This window comes from Coenobita brevimanus, chromosome 107 (genome assembly GCF_032717465.1).
Source record: "Coenobita brevimanus isolate Jiangsu-jjx chromosome 107, ASM3271746v2, whole genome shotgun sequence".
NCBI classification, from domain to species: domain Eukaryota; kingdom Metazoa; phylum Arthropoda; class Malacostraca; order Decapoda; family Coenobitidae; genus Coenobita; species Coenobita brevimanus.
This window is the reverse complement of record NC_137060.1, coordinates 25,087,990-25,107,588: the sequence shown is the minus strand read 5'-3', so window position 1 is coordinate 25,107,588 and position 19,599 is coordinate 25,087,990. Positions and strand designations below refer to the sequence as shown.

Here is a 19,599-nt window from a genome sequence, read left to right as displayed (position 1 = left end):
ACCATATGATTTTATATAGCATTGGAGACATTTTCAAAGGGAGGAGTTAGATGTAACCTTCATTAACCTGTTACTACTAGCAGTTTTCTCAAGTTGAATGAAATTGTGTAATGTGCAGGGGGCGGGGGGATCAAAGGTGTTTACAGTGCTTCACAGGTGTTGATGGGGGTGCATGATGAGGCTTTACACATTCAGCCTTGATCATTGCCCTTCACCCATGTACTGAAAGTCCCAGTTTTGCCACCTTCTTGATGAGAGTTTTTAAATTTTAAGCCATTGATAAAGATAAAATTTGTACAAACCCATTCAGGTTAGGATAGACTCTGAAGTGTAGAGGTTAGATGTAGTCTTAATAAACCCCTCCAGTACAAGAATCCTTTCTTTAGTTGAATAAAATTACTGGGTAAAAGCAAGAGTCAGCTAAAAAGGATGTCATGTGGATGCAAGAGGTAAAATCCTAATTAAGCTACAGGAAAATTGCCTATTGCAGTTCCTTTGCTGATGTCAAGGCTGATTTGCCATTGTCCCCAGTTTTGTAGTACCAGTTGTGTGGGAAGTGTTTTGATATTTGAACATGCTGTAGACCTGTAGCAAAGACTTCCTGTATGAGTTGCTGATAGTAATACATTTTCATAGTTATAAGACACCATTCTGTAAGTTTCCCTTTTGCTGTTGACTTGATAAACCGAGGGATATCATTACATTTTAGTCTTGTTGCTGCCAGATGTTTATAATGAAGGTAGTAAAGATGACTTGTAATAAGGAGTTAATGAAGGTTATAGTTAATCCCTCCAGTTCAGAAAGTCCATCCAGGGCTGAAGGAAAAACAACTGTATCTTAAAACAACTACTATACGGTATAATCATATATCATCATTGTGAAAAGGTCAAAGTCCATGTGCATTACCCCCAAAATTGCGTGTCAGAGTTATATTGCTGCCCATAAAGCTGATTTACCAGTTCCACTAATATATGATACAGTACCAGTTGCATTGAATAAGTTTTGATGAACTGAAACATAACCCTGGCCTATGATCAGAACTGTGTATACCTGACTAGGACTGAGGTGATGGAGGTTGCTAGAAGAATGCCTTTGTGTAGTTCAGAGTCATGGTGATGGGTGGCATTTTTGTTGAAGCACAGAATTAATCACTGGTTTACATGGAGCATGATCTGGTCTCTAAAAAATACAAGAGTCTTTTTCACAGTGCCATGAATTGTTTAACCACTCTACTACATTGATTTTGTTTTTTACCTACCTTTTCACAGTTTCATTTCATTTTGGAGTGTCAGTTTCAGCCAGAGGAATTAAATCTAGCCATCATTAATGCCTTCATAAATAGAGGTTGGTTGAAAGTTGGGTAGAATCTTCTGGAGATTGCAAGAATAAAATTAAAAATACAGTATGTCAGTAGATCAGCAAGGGGTTAAATGGAAGAATTTTCCCAGATACTGTAACTGAAATTGTGTTAATTGTCAACCTTTTTCACCTGACTTAAACCTTCCTATGGTAGGGTAGTTTCATCCTGTGGCCCTTTAGTTGTCTTTGAGGAGGGATTATTATGAAGTAGGGACATAAATGCCCAGATATAGTTTTGTTCATGTCAACTTTGTCAGAATGTACTAGCAAGCAGTAGGCAGTGTACTGATATATGGCATGACTTGAAGACAGTGTAAAGTGATACCCTTGAAAATCTTGGTAAGTATAATGCCCTCATCCCCCCTCTTTTTTTCTCCTACCTCCAGATATTTTATTTATTTATTATTTATTTTTATTATTTTTTTTTTGTCTAAGCAAATTTATTTAAACTGGATGTTTAGATAAAAGACTTCTCTGGTCCATTACTTTCCCAAGATGGATACAATTGCTTAGTAGCAGTAAGAATAAAATCTGTATGGTGCCCTCTGCCTTAGAATATTAATATTTGCTCTTGGGTATCCATCGCCTAAACTGCAATAGACATTACATTTGTCCTCATTTACACTGTATTTGTGTAATTTTTGTATGCAAAAACTTTAAAATATCTGCAGCAAATTTGGCATCATCAGTTCCCATTTTCTGTTTCAGCCGGACACGATGCTCAAGCCATGGATCACGGAATTCTTGAAGGTAAAGTAACTGATGCCTTTTTCCAATTGTACAAGCAAGTAAGAGAGAGATAGTTGTATGATTTTTGAATTTTCATTACATACAAATGGATAAATTGAGTGGGGTGAAAAGGTGCAAGAAAAATTAAAGAAATTAATGTCTGTATTTCTCAAGTGGTGTAGACTACTTGAGAGCCTGTCCTAATGGAAAGTGAGGAAAAGCTGTGTAGGCTAAAATATTAAGGAAATAAAGATTTTTATTTTATGTCTTCCCTGCCTTTTCCCTCTCACACACACAGAACGTGAATAGGCTGCGTACTTGAAAACATTAGGGAAGTTTATATATCATTCTTGTATGTCACAGCTAACACCAGCAGGTTATTTGTGCAGATTGTTGGTAGCTTCAGCCTCTGGTATGGTAGTTAAAGTTCATTACCTGTCATGTGATATGCTTCTGGCACAGCTGCACTGTAGTCTCTTCAGAGCAATGAGCTGACTGCAGATTAAAGGACATAAGGCAACATATAATGAAGACTTAACTGTTTTATTCAAGTTAGGAAGGACCAGTTAAGTGAAAGGGTCAGTAAATTTGTAGCCAACAGTGTGAAAAGTCTCTCTTGTGCTGAACGAAGTCGTCATGAGAGAGGAAGAGTAAGGTGAATAATACATATCATTATTGAAAGGGTTTCCTGGTAAGATAACTAGGACTTATGAAGGATGTCATGTAAGTTCATCTGATAAATGAATAGTGTGCTTAGATGGTATGGTCATATTGAAGGAGTGAATGTGATTGGGATGGTGAGAGAGGTTAAGGATGTTTTTCTGCCCACGGATGATTCTGATGTAATGCATCAGGGGAGATATGTGAGTGTAAATAAGGGTGGAAGGCCAAGAGGGTAATGATCTAGTAAGGAAGATGTAGGGGTGTGGGATAGGACAGAGAATTTTGAAGACCTGAGGGAAAAAAAAAAAAAAAAAAAAAAAGGAAAATGTAGAAATAGAGTGCCAAAAGATGTTTGTGAAAATGAGATTGATGGGAGTGTTGGTTGAGACAGATCTGACGTGGCATGAATGAAGAGAGTGAAGCAGTATATTGGTGTATTGGTGGAAGAGAAAGAAGAGGAAGAGGGGTGTTTGAGAGAGTTGTGTGAGGATAAAGTGGCCTGGAGGAATTTCTCGTGGCCACCCCCTGTTTGGAGGTTCGAAGAAAGAAGCAAGGTGTCAGAGCTGATGATGATGATGATGATTGATGAGGCACTTTGGTGATAGTTTTCCTGTTTCTGGATCATTCCCTAGTAACATCGGTACAGTACAGTATATATATATATATATATTTAATGTGTGTGGGTGTCTGTGGAGGGTTAGTGTACCCCCCTGGAAAACAATTAACTCAGAGACAAATGGCCACCCCTTATGAGATTATGGCGTCTTGGTATAGATAGATAATATTTCTCTCTTAATATTTTTCCCTCATCATTGACAGACAATTGTATTTGGCAGAGCAGACTTTTAAGCAAAGGAGTTACAGATGGCCTTCATCAGTTCCCTCATTATGAGAGGTCTTGCCTAAGCTGAATACAGTAAGGTTGTGTGGGAGTAGCAAGGGTACAGCAGAGGAGATATTATACTGACAGGGATGATGTGGAACATAAGGGTATGATGATGAGATTGATGATGACAGTCCTTTTTTTTTCTTTATTTCTGGCACAATTTAATGTTGTACAGTACAGTATAATACAGTATTCATATATTCACCATCATTATGGCCCTGACTCTTACTCCAACTTAAAGATGAGATGAGGTAGGATCCATGTACAAGGAGAATGTAAACAGCATGGCCAGTGAAATGAGCCAGACTCTCATTTGCACATCATATAAGCCTCCAGGATCTGTGCTGCACATCACAAGGTTAACTATTGGCACTTACTAGTATTTCTTTCTTTTTAGATTTGCTACACATATACCTGCTAGGTAGTAGAGTCATTAAATATCATTATCAATATTATTATTAGTTTTATTATTATTATTAGTATTAGTGTTAGTATTAGTATTGTCATTATTTTATGTATATGTATATTGTTTTTCTTCCAGTTTTTATCATGGTAGCTTGTTTTTTTCCTCTGGGCAGCCATTTTGGTTCGTATACTATACATTATAATAGAACTTACCAGTATTATAAGCAATTTTTTTTTTTTTTTTTTTTTTAATCCACTCGCTTGATGTAGTGCTTCTCTTGGGTGACTGCCCTTACCTCTCATCCTTCCTTCTTTCCTGCCTTCCTCTTCTATCTTTCCTTCATTCTTTCCTCTTCCTTCTGTCTACAGGACTCTACAGTGAGTGACAAGCCAAATGGTTTCCTGTACACCAGGAAACCATTTACTATGCTGGGTGGTAACCATAAAACCAAATTATGGCACCTGGTGGTTTAGTGGGTAATTAGGGTGCCCCAATCGGATTGAGCTGGTGCAGATTTATATCCAAGGGATGGTTGGGGTTTATTGCTCATGTAATGCCACTTGGGGATAAGTGAGGCTGGTCACTCTCATCTTAAATATCAGGACCAATTTGCCTAGCCCTGGGCTTCCTCGCTTCTCATAGGGCAGCACAGGATTAGATGATATATGAGCTAAGTGATGGTAATTGAGAGGGAAGGTGTCTCCCAGTGTGATGTTACAGTGAATGGAGAGTGACTGGAATTGGTGAGAAGAGTTCAAATACCTGGGTACAGTAATAGAAGAGAGAGGATAATCTGCATAAGAAGTGGTAAGTAGAGTGACACAAGGAAGGAAGGTAGCTGGTGCTATGAAGGCCATGATTAGAAACAGAGGCATGAGTGTTGCAGCTTTGCGAGGCTTACATGAAGGAGTGTTAGTGCCATCTTTAACATATCGATGTGAGACTATGGTATGGCATGAAAATGAAAAGTCAAGAGTGAGAGCAGTGGAGATGGGACTGCTGAGGAATATATGTGGAGTACAGAGAGTAGAAAGGATACAAAATAATATGATTCATGAAAGATGTGGAGTGAGAAAGTCTGTGGACACCAGAATTGAAGAGAATATACTGAGATGGTATGGTCATGTGGAGAGAATGGATAACAGTAGATTAAAGTATATCTGAGCGAAGTTGAAGGAGGGAGGAGGCGAGGTAGGCCAAGGAGAAGATGGAGGGTTATGGTGGATGAGTGTGAGAGGAAGAAAAGTATGGAAGTCGGTGAGGCTAAGGGACTGACGAGATCGAGCTGACTGGATGAATGTAGTATGAAGAAATGCATGCTCAGGGATTTCTATCTATCTATTGCCAGACGCCACAATCTTGGCACCCCTTTTTAACATGACAGCATTTGGATTGACTCAATTGGATACCTTTATGTGAAGCTGCTGAACATGGTGGGAGTTTTTGGCATATCAGATAGAACCAGGATTTGGGGGACTTGATGGGTGAATGGAAGCATGGCCCATTGGATTGGGCAAAATTGGGATGTCTGGACGTTGTTACTCCTCACCCTGCCCTAGGGTGGGAAAGGAGGTCCAGATGATGATGATGATGATGTAATTTTTTTATGGTAAGTCTTCATTAACTTAAATTTTAAAATTGCTTACCAAATTGGTGTTCAGTTACATTTGACTGCAATTTGTAGCAGTAGTTGTATGTAAAAGTTATGATATTTTAGATCAAAGACCTGACTCTCAGTAAAGGTTGCCACTAAATAGTCTGCAGTTGCTTCCAAGTCCCCTTCAAAGATCTCCTTATAGGTGAGTGCCCCATCAAGATCCTCATTTAGATACAGCCCAGCAGCCCCTCCAGGTGTCCAGGGAACACTGGGCATCAGCTGATCACATCTTCCTCGTTTGATCACATCTCGTCCTCTTCCCCAACAGACGGTGGAGGAGAGAGAGCCACATTTCATAGCCCTCCACTGCCAAGAGGTCGGAGGCAAAAACTACGAGGAGAGCATGCAGCATGTTGAGCACTTCATTAGGTGAGTTACATGTACCACAGAGACATTAGTCCCAGCAAGATGATGGAGTGGTTAAAATGCCCCATTTTACTTCATTATCAGGAGCATATGGCCACGGGGTTAGGCTGCTGAGTCCAAATATTTAATCACCTCAGTCTGGGGATGCTGTTTATATTCAGTACTTGTTGATACCAGACTGTTTTGTTTGTATTAGAACATATATGTCAAAGGGTTAACCATATCCCTCTAATGATGTTTTGTTATTGGATTGAACGATGATGCTTGGCTTCAGGGAGGTTTTTCTAACTGGAGGAATTAGGTATAGCCTTTATTAACCCCTTCACTACTGGAAATCTGTTGTAAAGTCAATAAGATTGTCTAATGATAGAAAGAAGAGAAAAGATGTCATGGGATTAAAAGGTTTAATGCAGCCTGTGCTTTCCTCCTCCCATTCAGAAAGTCTCCCATAAGCTGAATATCATTTTCTAAAAAAATAGCAGGAATAAGATAAACAGTACATAACTGGATTGAATAGGTTAAGTGAGGGTGGCATTTTCCTAATCTGATGAAGGTTGTGGTGGTGGTGGTGATGATCATTGACACCTTCTCTTCCACCTAGGTCATTGATGAACCGCGGGACAATGCTGCCATACGACAAGATCAGAGTTTACCTTGATGAAGAATATGAGTCAGCTGAGAAGTTTACGGTGAGTTGCATGGAAGATGGATGTGGTAAATGAGCATATTAAAAAGCTGAGGAGGACTTGACAAGAAATTGAAGTACAGTAGTTGGATAAAGCATGTGCAGAGGAACACATTGCAAGAGTATGGCACTTTATTTTTTTTAACTTTTAATTGACAGAATGACTAAATTTGACAGAGGTATGTGAAGTGCAGCAAAAAGTTAAATGCAAAATTATGTGCAGATAGGCATTAGGTATTCTAAGGAGATGGAACCAGGATTTCAAGGGCTGGAATGATATTTTGATTTTTGTGTGGCCCATTTCACTTTGCGTGATGTTGATACCATAGTTCCTCAACCTTGGTACATTTTCTCATGTTCTGAATCCCACGTCACCTAGTGTTTAGTTGGAAATAAAAGTCATGATGATGATTACTCAGGTTTTCATTCACCATATCCCCACAGGCTCTCGGGAACCTTTACTTTATTCATCAAAACGTGCAGGACCTGCAGATATGGGACTTCGAAGGTTAGTTGCACTTTGTTATAATGCTGGCTTTTAGTTCTTGATGTCTGTTTTTATGGTGATACGGTAAATGAGTGTGCAAGATGGAAGTTGAGAAGGTTAGGAAATTGACAGATGATTGAGTTGGTATGTTACAGTATTTAAGACACACTTCACAAAGGTTTAGCATCCATTTTTAAGCTTGATTGTCAACAGAATGATTGTTTGACAGGTTTATGTGAAAGCAAAAAATGTCAAAATGTTTGTGTAGATGATTATGCATGTGAGGAGCCAGATTTTGAAAGCATGATTGATGTGTGAATGAATGTCAAGTCCATTTCACTGGCCATATTGGTGATAGTTCAACACTCACACCTTTTTATCATGTTTCTGGATTCTACCATATCCCATCTTAAAGTGGGAAAAGAATAATGATAACAACCATGATGATGATGATGATGATGATGGTGGTGGTGGTGATGATGATGATGATGATGATGATGATGATGATGATGATGATGATGATGATGATGGTGGTGGTGGAGGTGGTGATGATGATGATTTGTATGTTTCAGAGAAGAAGTTTATGGAGTGTCAAGACCGGCGAGAGTACTCAGGCAACATTGAGGACGTCACTACCAAGGAAAAATCAAAGTTCCCCCAAGAATTCTTCCCAGAGGTGAGACTTGGGGGCCTGGATGTCTTTGCTAAGCCGGGGGGGAAGGAATTGATAGTCAGGATTCCGGAGATTAAATGAGGATATTTCTTCTGTCTGTCTGTGGTCAGATGCTTCAGTCAGTAAGGGTGCCTCCATATTATCCTGTTCTGTACCATCATGTCGCCCTTCCTCTAGCTCAAACCACCCTCTTTCATATACCGCTCCCCCTCATCCTCGTTCTCCCCCTCCCCCTGTCATTTTCATATTCCATGTTTCCTTCATCTCAATCACCCCATCCAGCTCTCATTCTCATATTCTATGTTTCCTCCACCTGCAGGTAAACTCTCCTGTACCGACTGTGTCATTTTTATACCTCTCCACTTCATTTTTGGTTTCCCCCTCCACTTTTCAATCTCATATTCCACAATTTTTCATTCACCTCATCCTATTGCCCCTTCCCCCTCCACATGTCCTTTTCATATTCTTTCATATTTGTTCCACCTGCTGACTAACCTTCTTTGCTGATTCCAGTGCAAATGGTCGCGTAAGGGATTCATGCGTACGCGGTGGTGCCTCAATGGGACGAAGTTTGATCTCGTCAATATCCACCTCTTCCATGATGCTTCAAACTTCGTCGCTATGGAGGAGGTCAGTTGAGGGAGGGGGGAGTGTGGAGTGGGTTGGAAAAAGGTGAATGATCATATGTTAGAACGACCGTCATTATGTTTTGTATTGTATTTTGAGAGTGATGGACAGGTAGGCAGAATCTTAGTATTTCAGGAGAGATAGAGAGAAAACTTTTGTTTGCCCCTACATAAAGTAAAGGATGTTTAATTTGATAACAACAGGCTATAAGGTTAAATCGAAGATCACAGACTAGCAATTTTATTTGCATTGTATTGTGATTCTGATTTACTAGGTTAAGATTATCTGTCAGCTATTTCACCTATGCACATCAAAAGAATAGCAGTGCAGGCATATTTCACCTAAATCATAAGTTATAATTTGGGTAGAATCAAGCAGGAATACTGAAGATTTAGCATGTCAAAGTAGAATCCACTTACTGTAAACTGTTTTTTTCATGGTGGTTGATTTTTTTTTTTTTTTTTTTTTTTTTCCCCCTCGTAGAATCAGGATGATTATTTATGTGACAGTATAATGCAGACCTTCAGGGAGTGGGTAAATACTATAGTGTTTCATCAGTCTGACTTTACTTTGCAGTTTAAATAAATAGAAATATTATTGTTATCTCAAACCATCAATATATCTACATAGCTTCATTTAATTATATGCAAAGATAGGAGGGTATCTGATAGTTTTTTATCTCATAGTAAAGAGAACTGATAGAACTTTTTTGTAGATATTAGATTTTAGTCTTGTCACTGTTGGAAACTGTACTGTTCTCTTGTAACATAAAATATAAGCTGCCACGTATCTACAAAGTTGTACTGTTCTCTTGTAAAGTAAAATATAAGCTACTCTGTACCTAAAACAGTAATGCATTTATTTTATTATGTTTAGAGCATGCTGAATGAGTAAGAATTATGTAACCTAAAAATATATGCCTCATTACTCATTACATGTGCAAACTTTCAAAAATTTTGAAAATCATAAAAATTTTACTTTCCCAAAAAAAAACACAAAAATAAAACACAAAAGGGACACATGGTGGATTGGTTACATGTGCTGTGCCCCGGGCAACATATTTACAAAATTTAACATTTGTAACTTTGTGCATATGTCAGAAATCCTAAAATTAAATTTGGGTCTTTCAGGACATCACTGGCGTTCTGGGTTATGCCTTTTTACCAGGTGCACAAAAGGTTAACAAAAGCATGCAAGATAATATGAAAGTGTAATATGCAAAGTAAATCATCTAGAAAGAAGTGCTATGAAGTTTTACGATAACCAGAATATGGCCATTATGGTAATGATATACCACTGTTATTCTCTCTTGTTCAGTTCCCGTCAGTGTACAGCCTGAACCGCAAGAGAGCATTGGAACACACACTGGACAGGTAGGTAAAGTGGCAGTCTCATAAAATAACATTCAACACTAATGTGACTTTTTTATTTATTTATTTTATTTAGTGTATTCATGCTACCACCAGACATTTGGTTAAAAGTTGTATTGGCCTACAGCAGCTTTCTGATCGGGTGTGAATATGTCATGTTTCTTGGTGAAGTAGGGTCAGTATTCCAGGGGCTTTAATTGTGAGTGAATGAGTGTGGCAGACTTTTAGTTAGTACTGTATCTCCTTCTGTCAGTATTTTCTTCTCATTTATTGCATTCTCTGTCCGTGTTTTCTGAATCTTACCTCACCCCATCTTAAGTTGGGAAAAGGTTAAGATAATGATATCTGGTGTATTGCAGGTTTCACAATGATGGCTTCGAGCGAGTGCCCATCTTCATCTTTGGGGACTTCAACTTTCGACTGAACACAAAGGAGGTGGTCGCGGTAAGAGGTTGTCAAGAGATTTTTTTTAGTATTATGGGCTTAATCTGACTTATTCCCTAAGTCCCAGTGGTCCTTATACATGCCATACACCTGCACATATTGCTGTTTGGTTGCAAATACCTTCGTTGTGTAATTAATGCATGCTAAGGTTGGCTCACTCAGGACAGGTATGATGGTATTAGTGGATATATTTCTGTGACAAGGTGGGATTTGTGGAAAACCAGTAAAGTCCATTTTGATGAAACTCAGTCAGATTGTTTCCATCCCCAGCCAACAATAAAAGTCACATCCTTTCAGACACCACTCTAACCCCTATGCATCAGTGACATTTTTGTGCCTTATCATGACTTCCACCAGACTGTTATTGTCCTGCTTTTGTGGACTTTTTGTAATAGTTTGGTACAGCCTTTATTCACCCTGTTGTGTTATTGACATATTTTCCAGTTTATTCTTACTTCTTCCAGTTCTATTCAGCTTAGTGGAGGGGTTGAATGCAGCCATAAGTAACCCATTTGTTAATAAAGGCCTGTCCTATCGTGAATATAATTGGTGGTAGCCTGAGTAAGATGAAAATACAGGGCAGTTTATAAATAATGCCCTGCCGAACTCTCGCCTGATGGTACCTTGTGTGTTTTGGGAGTGGCTTAGTCTGCTGGTGTGGTTGTGGGTTTAACAGTGAAAGGAAGAAATATATTAATGATACAGGACAGAAGTTATAACACTGGCTGAGCCCTCCCACAACAAATGGGATTCAATGCAAAGTGGAAAAAGAGCATTATATATGGACCACCCTGTACATAAGTGTAGTGAAGGGATTTATACCATGTTTTGAACTTCTCTGGCTTTCAGGTTTATGCATTTTGTCCAGTTGGTGGTTAGGCTTGTGAATTGGAGCCAGGATTTCATTTGAATGACATATGAATGACTGTGTGGCTCATTTCACAGGGTGTGATGGTGATAGTTCTCCCTGCTTATACTGTCTCTTTCCTTGTTTCTGGAATCTACCTTCCTCATGTTTAGATGGAAAGAGTTTAGATGGTGATGATGGGAGAAACAGGATAATGTTGATGTTGATATAAGGAAGGTAAGAATAATAGTGTTTGGTTCTGCTGCTGATAACATAGACAATGATGGTGGTAATTTTGTAAACCTTCTCTGTGCCAGAAACTGACGCAAGGCTGCATGGCAGTGGACACAGAGCTACCAGACACATGTGAGAAAGCACAAGAGTACCGAGACAACAAGGGACAGGTGCAGTTAACAGTGTCCAAGAAGTCCTTCAAACACCGTGACCACAACAATACGTTCTTGAAGGATAATGGCAGCTGGGTGAGAATGCCATTGAAATATTTCCTACACTGTGTTACAAAGTTATTCTGAACAGTACTGAAGAATTTCACCCACCCCATTATAGATATTCTCAATATTGTTGAAGTATTTTCCCCACCCCAATTATAAAATTATTCTAAATGCTGTTGAAGGAGTTATTTCATCACTTACATTATACAGTTATTTTTTTTTAAGTAGAAGAGTTTATTTTTTGCTTTTTACCCCACAACGAAGAACTAGAAGAATGTTACTTTAAACAGCATTTTGTCTACATACATCCTCTGCTAAGATTGAGAGTACTGCTACTTATATTATTAGTTAATCTTGTGTAAGAGACTAAGAGTAGTATTTTTTAGTTACGTACCATTACTGTTTTTCGATTATTCTCCCTTTTAGTTTAGTAAGTAATAGGATTAGTATGGTGATGATGTTTGCCGATGTCTTTTGTTTCTCATCCCCAGCTTCGTGAATTTGACCAAGAGCTGTCCCAGTTTGGAGGCAGACTAACTGAGTTCCCCATTGGGTTTCCACCAAGCTACCCATTTGAGGAAGGTGCAGGGGGTGATGGGTCCAGCTACATGCAGACCAGATGCCCTTCGTGGTGTGACAGAATCATACTTGACAAAGCCGCAAAAAAGCTTGTAGACTCTGTAAGTTCTTTGAGATGGTTTGGCTATGTGGAGAGTATGGAGAATGAGAGATTGACTAGGATGGTGTATATGAGTGAGTTGATGGGGGAGACAGGATGACATGGGGAGGATGGAGTAGAGAGGTGTCAAGAGAGAGGGTTGTGTGTCTTGGAAGTGCAGCCAGATGGCAGAGGACAGGGTGATGTGGAGGCAATATTTTTGTGATCACCCCAGACTAGACAGGCATCTGGCAATAGAAGATCTTTGCCTTGGGGTAGTGGTGTTATACCGTATTTCGCGGCATATAAGATGCACTTTTTTGTCTCAAAGTTACCTTAAAATATCCCCATGCGTCCTGCACGTTAGACTAAGGCAGGTTAGTTAGGCTTCACTGAGAAGAAACTCTTATAAAGATGATCATCTCAATGCTTAGCAACCACAGGTGTTTTCTACAGTATGCAGACTTGATTTTATTTTTAAAAATAATATACACTAATGTGTATATGCAGCAGATTTAAGAAACACCCGAGATCAGAAACACATAAAACTTTCGCGGGTTTGTTTACAGCTCAACTGGCTAACATCGTGAAGATGTTTAGCGGTTTAGCAATTTAACAGTTTAGTATCCACACTATTCCAGCAAGCTAACGTACATGATCACTGGTGAACTGTCTGCTAACCTTCTGAAAGGCAATCATGACCACTTTGCTTGCCATCCATTCACTAACGAGCAAAGCAATCATACTGGAGAGATGCTGGCTAGTGAAACTGCCAAGTCATCAAAACAGACTTTCGTCACGTATGGAAATACAGTAACCCTAATTAGGTCAGTTACTTTTGTGACATTTTGTGAGTGTATCTATGCAGCAGATATTAAAACACGCAAGTTCAAAAACACAAAGCATTCACGGTTTGTTTTCAGCTCAACTGGCCAATACCGTCAAGGGGTTTAGCAGCTTAGCAGTTTAGTGTCTAGCGTACACCCTACTCTAGCAAGCTAACGTGCTCACTGGTGAACTGTCTGCTAACCTTCTGAAAGGCAATCATGACCACTTTGCTTGCCATCCATTCACTAACTAGCAAAGCAATCATGCTGGAGAGATGCTGGCTAGTGAAACTGCCAAGTCATCAAAACAGACTTTCGTCACGTATGGAAATTCAGTAACCCTAATTAGGTCAGTTACTTTTGTGATATTTTGTGAGTGTATATATGCAGCAGATATTAAAACATGCAAGTTCAAGAACACAAAGCATTCACGGGATTGTTTTCAGCTCAACTGGCCAATACCGTCAAGGGGTTTAGCGGTTTAGCAACTTAGCAGTTTAGTGTCTAGCGTACACCCTACTCTAGCAAGCTAACGAAGTTACAGCTTCACTTTTTCAGCTAAGTGAAGTACTTTAGCAATGTCTATGCAACTCAGGACACACCCAATTACAGTATTTTGTTATGAAAATAGGATAAAATTCACTGAGTAGCATAACTGATGCAATATCTGAAATAGCAGTGCCTGACGGGCATTCATATCAGCGTCCGCCATTTCTGCTGTATTCTTAGCAGACGAAGCGATCAGAATGATTGATAACGTTCACTCTCTGCATCTCTGCTGCCTAAGCAAAGCTCTCATGATCGGCAATGGGGATCATTTAGGCCGTAACGTCCAAATTTGTTAGGTTAGGTTAGGTTGTAAAATCGTTTGCCATTTTGGACGTTACGGCCGAAACGACCAGAATCCTAAGGTGTAGGTGAGAGTTTGGTGTGGGTGTAGTTAAGGAAGTAGAAGTGGGAAGAGTCAGGCTAGGGAACTGATAATCCGCTTATTATAATCCCTTCAGCCCAGCAATGTATTTTATAGGGTAGTTTATTCATGCTCGCCATATGATTTTATTCAGTTCAGGAAACATGTACTGAGGAGGTTAATGTGGGCTGTATCAAATGCCCCAAGTCTGAATATCGCCTGTGCTCAGTTAAAACGATTGCCAAGTTAAAATCGTATGAAGTGTGGTATAAGCAATTCAATGGATGGTACTGAGGACCATTAACTGTATGAAAGTGACAGTGAAACAGTGATGATGACTGAGGTGACTTCCAGTGATGCTTCAGGACTCGGGGGGAAGTAGTGATGAATTCTCAGGATTTGAAGACTAGTGAAATTTTCACCATGTCAGTAATATGAAGTGAATATAGGTTTTAGGTGATCATGACAGATGCAACCATGGAAAATTTAGGATCAATGGTGCTGTACACCTTTAGTCTTGCACTGACGATGTTTGGATGAATAAATTGTTTGAGATATTTCATGTCCTTAAGTGATGATATTTATATTGAACAACCAAATACATTTTGATGTTTTTGGCATATAATAAAGCCACTGGGTACTCCAAAATGGACTGATGTAAATGTTTCAGAGGTGAGCGAATGTTGCATGTGGTGTGTACATGTGTGCGTGTGTGTGTGTGTACCATAGCGACTAGGAGGCAGCAGTGTTAAGACCAAAAATGGATGTTTTCACAGTACTCGAATGTTTTGGGATGGATGTCTGTTTTTAGCAAATTCTGGTAAGAGAAATATGCATTTTTAATTGTTGATGCTGCAAGGAAAACAGCTGACAGTAAGGGAGTGATACTGAGAGAAGAGGGTTGAGCCAGTTGTCTAGCGCTTGGGATGCAGCAGTGTTGCTAAGAGATAGTTTCACCATTCTCGACATGTTTTGAGATGAATGTCTGTTTTTAGTAAATTGTGATCAGTGAAGAACGTATTTTTAACTGTTGATGCTGCAAGGGAAACATCGCTGACAGTGAGGAAGTGATACTGAGAGGAAGGGGTAGAGACTGCTTTCTAGCGACTGGGAGGCAGCAGTGTTACTAAGGTGTAACAATGGATGTTTTCACCATAGTATGTTTTGAAATGAATGTTTATAGTAAATTATGATCAGTGAAGCATACATTTTTAATTGTTGATGCTGCAAGGCAAACATAGCTGACAGTGAAGGAGTGATACTGAGAGAAGAGAGTAAAAACAGCTGTCTATCCTGTTCCCAAGCAGCCTTGCTATATTGAACTTTGGTTGTAAAACATTGTAATTTATGTATTTACAAGTGCTACCTTTTTATATTATTTGTGGAGGTAATTACAGGTTAGTTAGAGTGCATGATTAATGATGGTAGTAGTCTGATATTGTGCTTGAGTCAAGGCAATGTGAGGGAATTCCATAACAGGTGTGGAATATGACGGGGTTCTTTTAGGATAAATTAACTGATGTGAACATTCATTGTATTTTATGTTTTCGTCAGTGAATGAAAGAATAGAGTTTATTGACTTCATTTGTGGTTTTAAATTCATAAAATATTAAAAACAGTGTTTATATCAGTTTACTGATACATTTTTATCAACAAAGTTGAGATGGCCTCATGGTTTGAAGTCACGTTTTGTTAAGATGGGGTTTTGTTTTCTCTTTTCCTGTATCATTCTTTGTACATAAAAGAAGAAACTAAAGGATGATGAGCAGTACTGAATAGATTCTGAAAGGTGAGTGTTGTATCTAAGTGATAGTGGCTCATATCAGTCACGTTTTGTCAAGAAGGGGCATTGTTTTCTTTTCCTGTACCATTCTTTGTATATAAAAAAAGAAACCAAAGGCTGATGATCAGTAATGAATAGATTCTGAAAGGTGAGTGTGTATCTGGTGGTAATGGCTCTTATCAAGAAACCTTACTGCAGTCTTGGTTGGGGCAAACTTTTTTTTCACAGAACTGCCCTGCCAGAATTAGGGTGCGTCTTTCACAATGCTGCGTCTTACATGCCGCGAAATACAGTAATTTATGTGTTAGTTATATAGTGATGACAGTTGTTGCAGAATATCTGATATTAGCAGTAAGGTCTTCATTTTTAGAAGTGGTACTGTACATCTGGTTGTTGTATAAGTGAATGGAGGGTGGGGGATTGACTAAGAGAGTGTATCTGAGATGGAGGGAGAGAAGGAGATTTGGGGTGAGGTAGAAGAATGGGTTAAAGAGGTACGTAATATGAACAAGAATGGTGTAAGATGGATTGAGAATGGCTTGGTGGCAGATTAGGATGATGCGGTGGTGATTTGTTTGTGGTAGATAGATGGCTAGGTAGGTACATAGGTAGACAAATTGATAGATAGGTAGAGAGATGAGTAGGTAGATAGAGGGATAGATAGACAGTCTTTTCTTCTGCTGATGTGTTGTTGTGTTTCAGAGTGGAGGGAAAGTGAAGTATGACATCATCGGCCTCAACACGACCATGGGTGACCACAAGGTGAGGTCTCGGGTATTTTGTGCTGTCTTTTCTGCTCCTTGTAGTTAGTAGCCCCTTTAACCGGGTGATGCCTTTTTCATTTCATTCTCACCGTCTTCAGATGACTTGATTTAGCTGAGGAGAGACTTTTTGTACTGAAGGGAGGTTGACATAGTTTTTGTTAACCCCATCATTACAGGTAGTGCTGGAGAGGGATGTCTTCTCATGTTAGCATTGATTTAACCGGGATTCTCCTTTGCTTGGTTACACAAATGTTCCTCAGCTTCCTTCCTATCTCTGAAAGGGGAATTATGGACTGCAGGAGAGGACAGCTTTAGCCTGCCATCTGCCAGGTTCACATAGATGATCCTGGAGTTACAACTACTATCCTATCAGTACAAGAAGTAATACCTAGCTTGAATTAAATCATTTGACGGTAGGTGGATTAGAATGAAAAATGCATCTTTGTAATAGAATTTACTTGTATGTGATTCATGTGAGTTTTCTTGTATGAGTACTGTATGTTTTGATCACCATTTTCTCATGCCATTTTTGTTTTGCAGAAATTTCTGGTCTTTGTGTCTCATATTTTGTGTTTGAATAATGTGTGTGCACTGTGTTTGTTTGTTTTTTGTATGTTTGTTTGTTAGTGTGTCTGGGATTATTGTGTTTTCTGTTATTTTTTTCTAATGTGATTTCCTTACAGATATTTCATTATTAATATTAATGTATGTGTGTGTATGTTCATTTACATTTAGTTTTTCCTTCATATTCTTGATATTGAACTGTGTGTGTTTTATTTATTTATTAAAGAAGGTACTTGGGGCTTTCATTTATATAAGAGTGATATCTTGTGGTGTTGAGTGTTAGTTCATGTTTCTTCTTTGCATTTTTTCTTCTTTTGTGTGTGTGCGTTTTGTGTTACATTGCTGGATCTCTAGTCTGAACTGATATAATATGCAGAATATTTCTTGGGTGTTAAAAGAGGAAAAATATTGCTTCATCCTTTATACTTTTATTTTGTTGCTTTTTAAAAAATAATTGTTAATTTTTAAATGTATAATTTGCTGCAGTTCCTTAACATTATTATATATGCCATTTTAAAGAAGTCCTACTGACTGTTGTGAGTTTGGTAATGAGAGAGAGAGAAGTATGTGTTTGTATGTGTGCATGCTATAACTTATGCCGTTATGTGGGTTATTGATGCGCTTGTTTTTGTTATCATCACTGTGTTACTTTTATTGTCGTAGTTCAGTGGGTATGCCCTTGGGGTTCTGTACATGCATAGTTTCTTACCATTAATAGTGGATATGAGCTCCCTCTTGATGGGAACTAACTGATAATGTCCTACTTCCCCCTCCTGCCCTTATTTACCCCATTGTTGTATTGCTCACCCCTTTTTGTTACCGGTATGTTCAGAAATAAAAGTAATGGATAAATGCCACTTCTGTATATTGGAAGATGGAGTCTGGATTCATGGGGCTTGACTGGTGAGTGAATGAAATATCGACCCATTTAATTAGACAGACTTTTTGTTTATTCTTCCTCTGTCAGCGTTTTTCTTTGGACCCTACCTCATTTCATCCTTAGCTGAGAAAAGAAATTAGGATTGTGGTGATAATGTTATTCATTATTACCTCCATAAGCCTGGGATTGTTTTATTTTTGATTAATTACCTTTATTATTATTATTTTTTTCTTTGCAACTTCTTGATGGCTGTATTCAGCTTAGAAGAGACTTTTCAGACTGGAGGAATTAGATGCATCATTCATAAATCTCTTCAGTACAAGAGACTTTTCTAAGGCTGAATAAAATCATCTAGAGATAGTATGTTTCAACTAACAAGGTCTAATTCACAGTATTAAAGTACTGTTTAGGGAAAGAACCTCATTCATTTTTCGTGCCTATCTTTCTTCATATTTGGGCTCCCCAGGATTAATAACTAAAAATCCTTGTTATATGCTTCCTCCTAGATGTTCCTTTTTGCTATAAAATTCATAGTAATTTGCAGAAAATTTACCCATTAAAGTGCCATTGCTACATAGAAAGCTGATTTTCAAGTTTTCCCCAGTTTTTGTTACTAGCTACATAGAAAAATGTTGATATTTAGAACATGTCCTCGCCATATATTGAGACCTCTGTCATAGGAAGTTTGAGTTGGGTTGATGACGATTACTGAATATTGTGAGTCGGTGAATATGGGTGCATGATTGTTGCAAGTCTGAATTTAGGTGCATGGTTGTTTTCAGTGAGTTTGGGTGCATGACTTGAGTCAGTGAGTGTAGGTGCATGATTGTTGTGAGTCAGAGTATGAGTGCATAATTGTTGTGAGCAGTTGCATGAGTGTTGTGAGTCATTGAGTATGGATGTATGATTGTTGTGAGTAACTGTATGAGTGTTGTGAGTTGGTGAAAATGGGTGCAGTATTCCATCCATCCATCCATCATTCAGTCCAGTATTGCCCCATTGGGAGTGCATAGTACAGTACTAGGTGAAAGCTGTTCAGTCCTGACATTAAATTTAACAATGATCAGCAATTTGCCCCTTAGTGGTATGACAAAAGCAATAAACTCCAGCCACCCCTTAGTGATATACCTATACATGGGCCACATCTCATTGGAGCGCTGTAATTCGCTAGACCACAAGATGTCTTAAAATGGCATGAGGGCAATGGGTCTAATGCAGACAACAGTACACAGCATGAAGGCATACTTGATTTCCCTGCATATGTTGTTATTGCAAGTGGTTATGGTGGTGTTGCCATGCTTCCTCTTGTGGAACTGCCATGGTGGAGTTGGCCTTGGTACAGCTAAGGTTTTCTTGGTGTGCAAACTTACCAGGTACCAGAACCAACTAATAAGAAGAAATGTTAGATGTATAAAAAAGATCTGGAATTGTGTAAGATCCTCCATTTAGATTTCAATTCTTCATACATGTGGCTGAATTATCTACCTAAAGGCAGTGACTGTGTAACAAGAACATCAAGCTTATAGCTACACATCACTTGTGGTAGTGCCTTGTTGGATCTA

General features: G+C 38.8%; 1 protein-coding gene across 1 annotated transcript in view; it reads left to right on the top strand.

Annotated features, from left to right (window-relative positions):
• The window catches only part of 5PtaseI (inositol polyphosphate-5-phosphatase A), a 50,073-nt gene that overhangs the window by 17,837 nt on the left and 12,637 nt on the right, over positions 1-19,599 (top strand). The window contains exons 3-13 of the mRNA XM_080285667.1: positions 2,068-2,109; positions 5,969-6,069; positions 6,668-6,755; positions 7,196-7,259; positions 7,811-7,914; positions 8,425-8,541; positions 9,856-9,911; positions 10,268-10,352; positions 11,517-11,681; positions 12,143-12,331; positions 16,532-16,591. Of these exons, the coding sequence (XP_080141793.1) occupies positions 2,068-2,109; positions 5,969-6,069; positions 6,668-6,755; positions 7,196-7,259; positions 7,811-7,914; positions 8,425-8,541; positions 9,856-9,911; positions 10,268-10,352; positions 11,517-11,681; positions 12,143-12,331; positions 16,532-16,591 (1,071 nt within the window). The remainder of the gene's footprint in view (positions 1-2,067; positions 2,110-5,968; positions 6,070-6,667; positions 6,756-7,195; positions 7,260-7,810; positions 7,915-8,424; positions 8,542-9,855; positions 9,912-10,267; positions 10,353-11,516; positions 11,682-12,142; positions 12,332-16,531; positions 16,592-19,599) is intronic.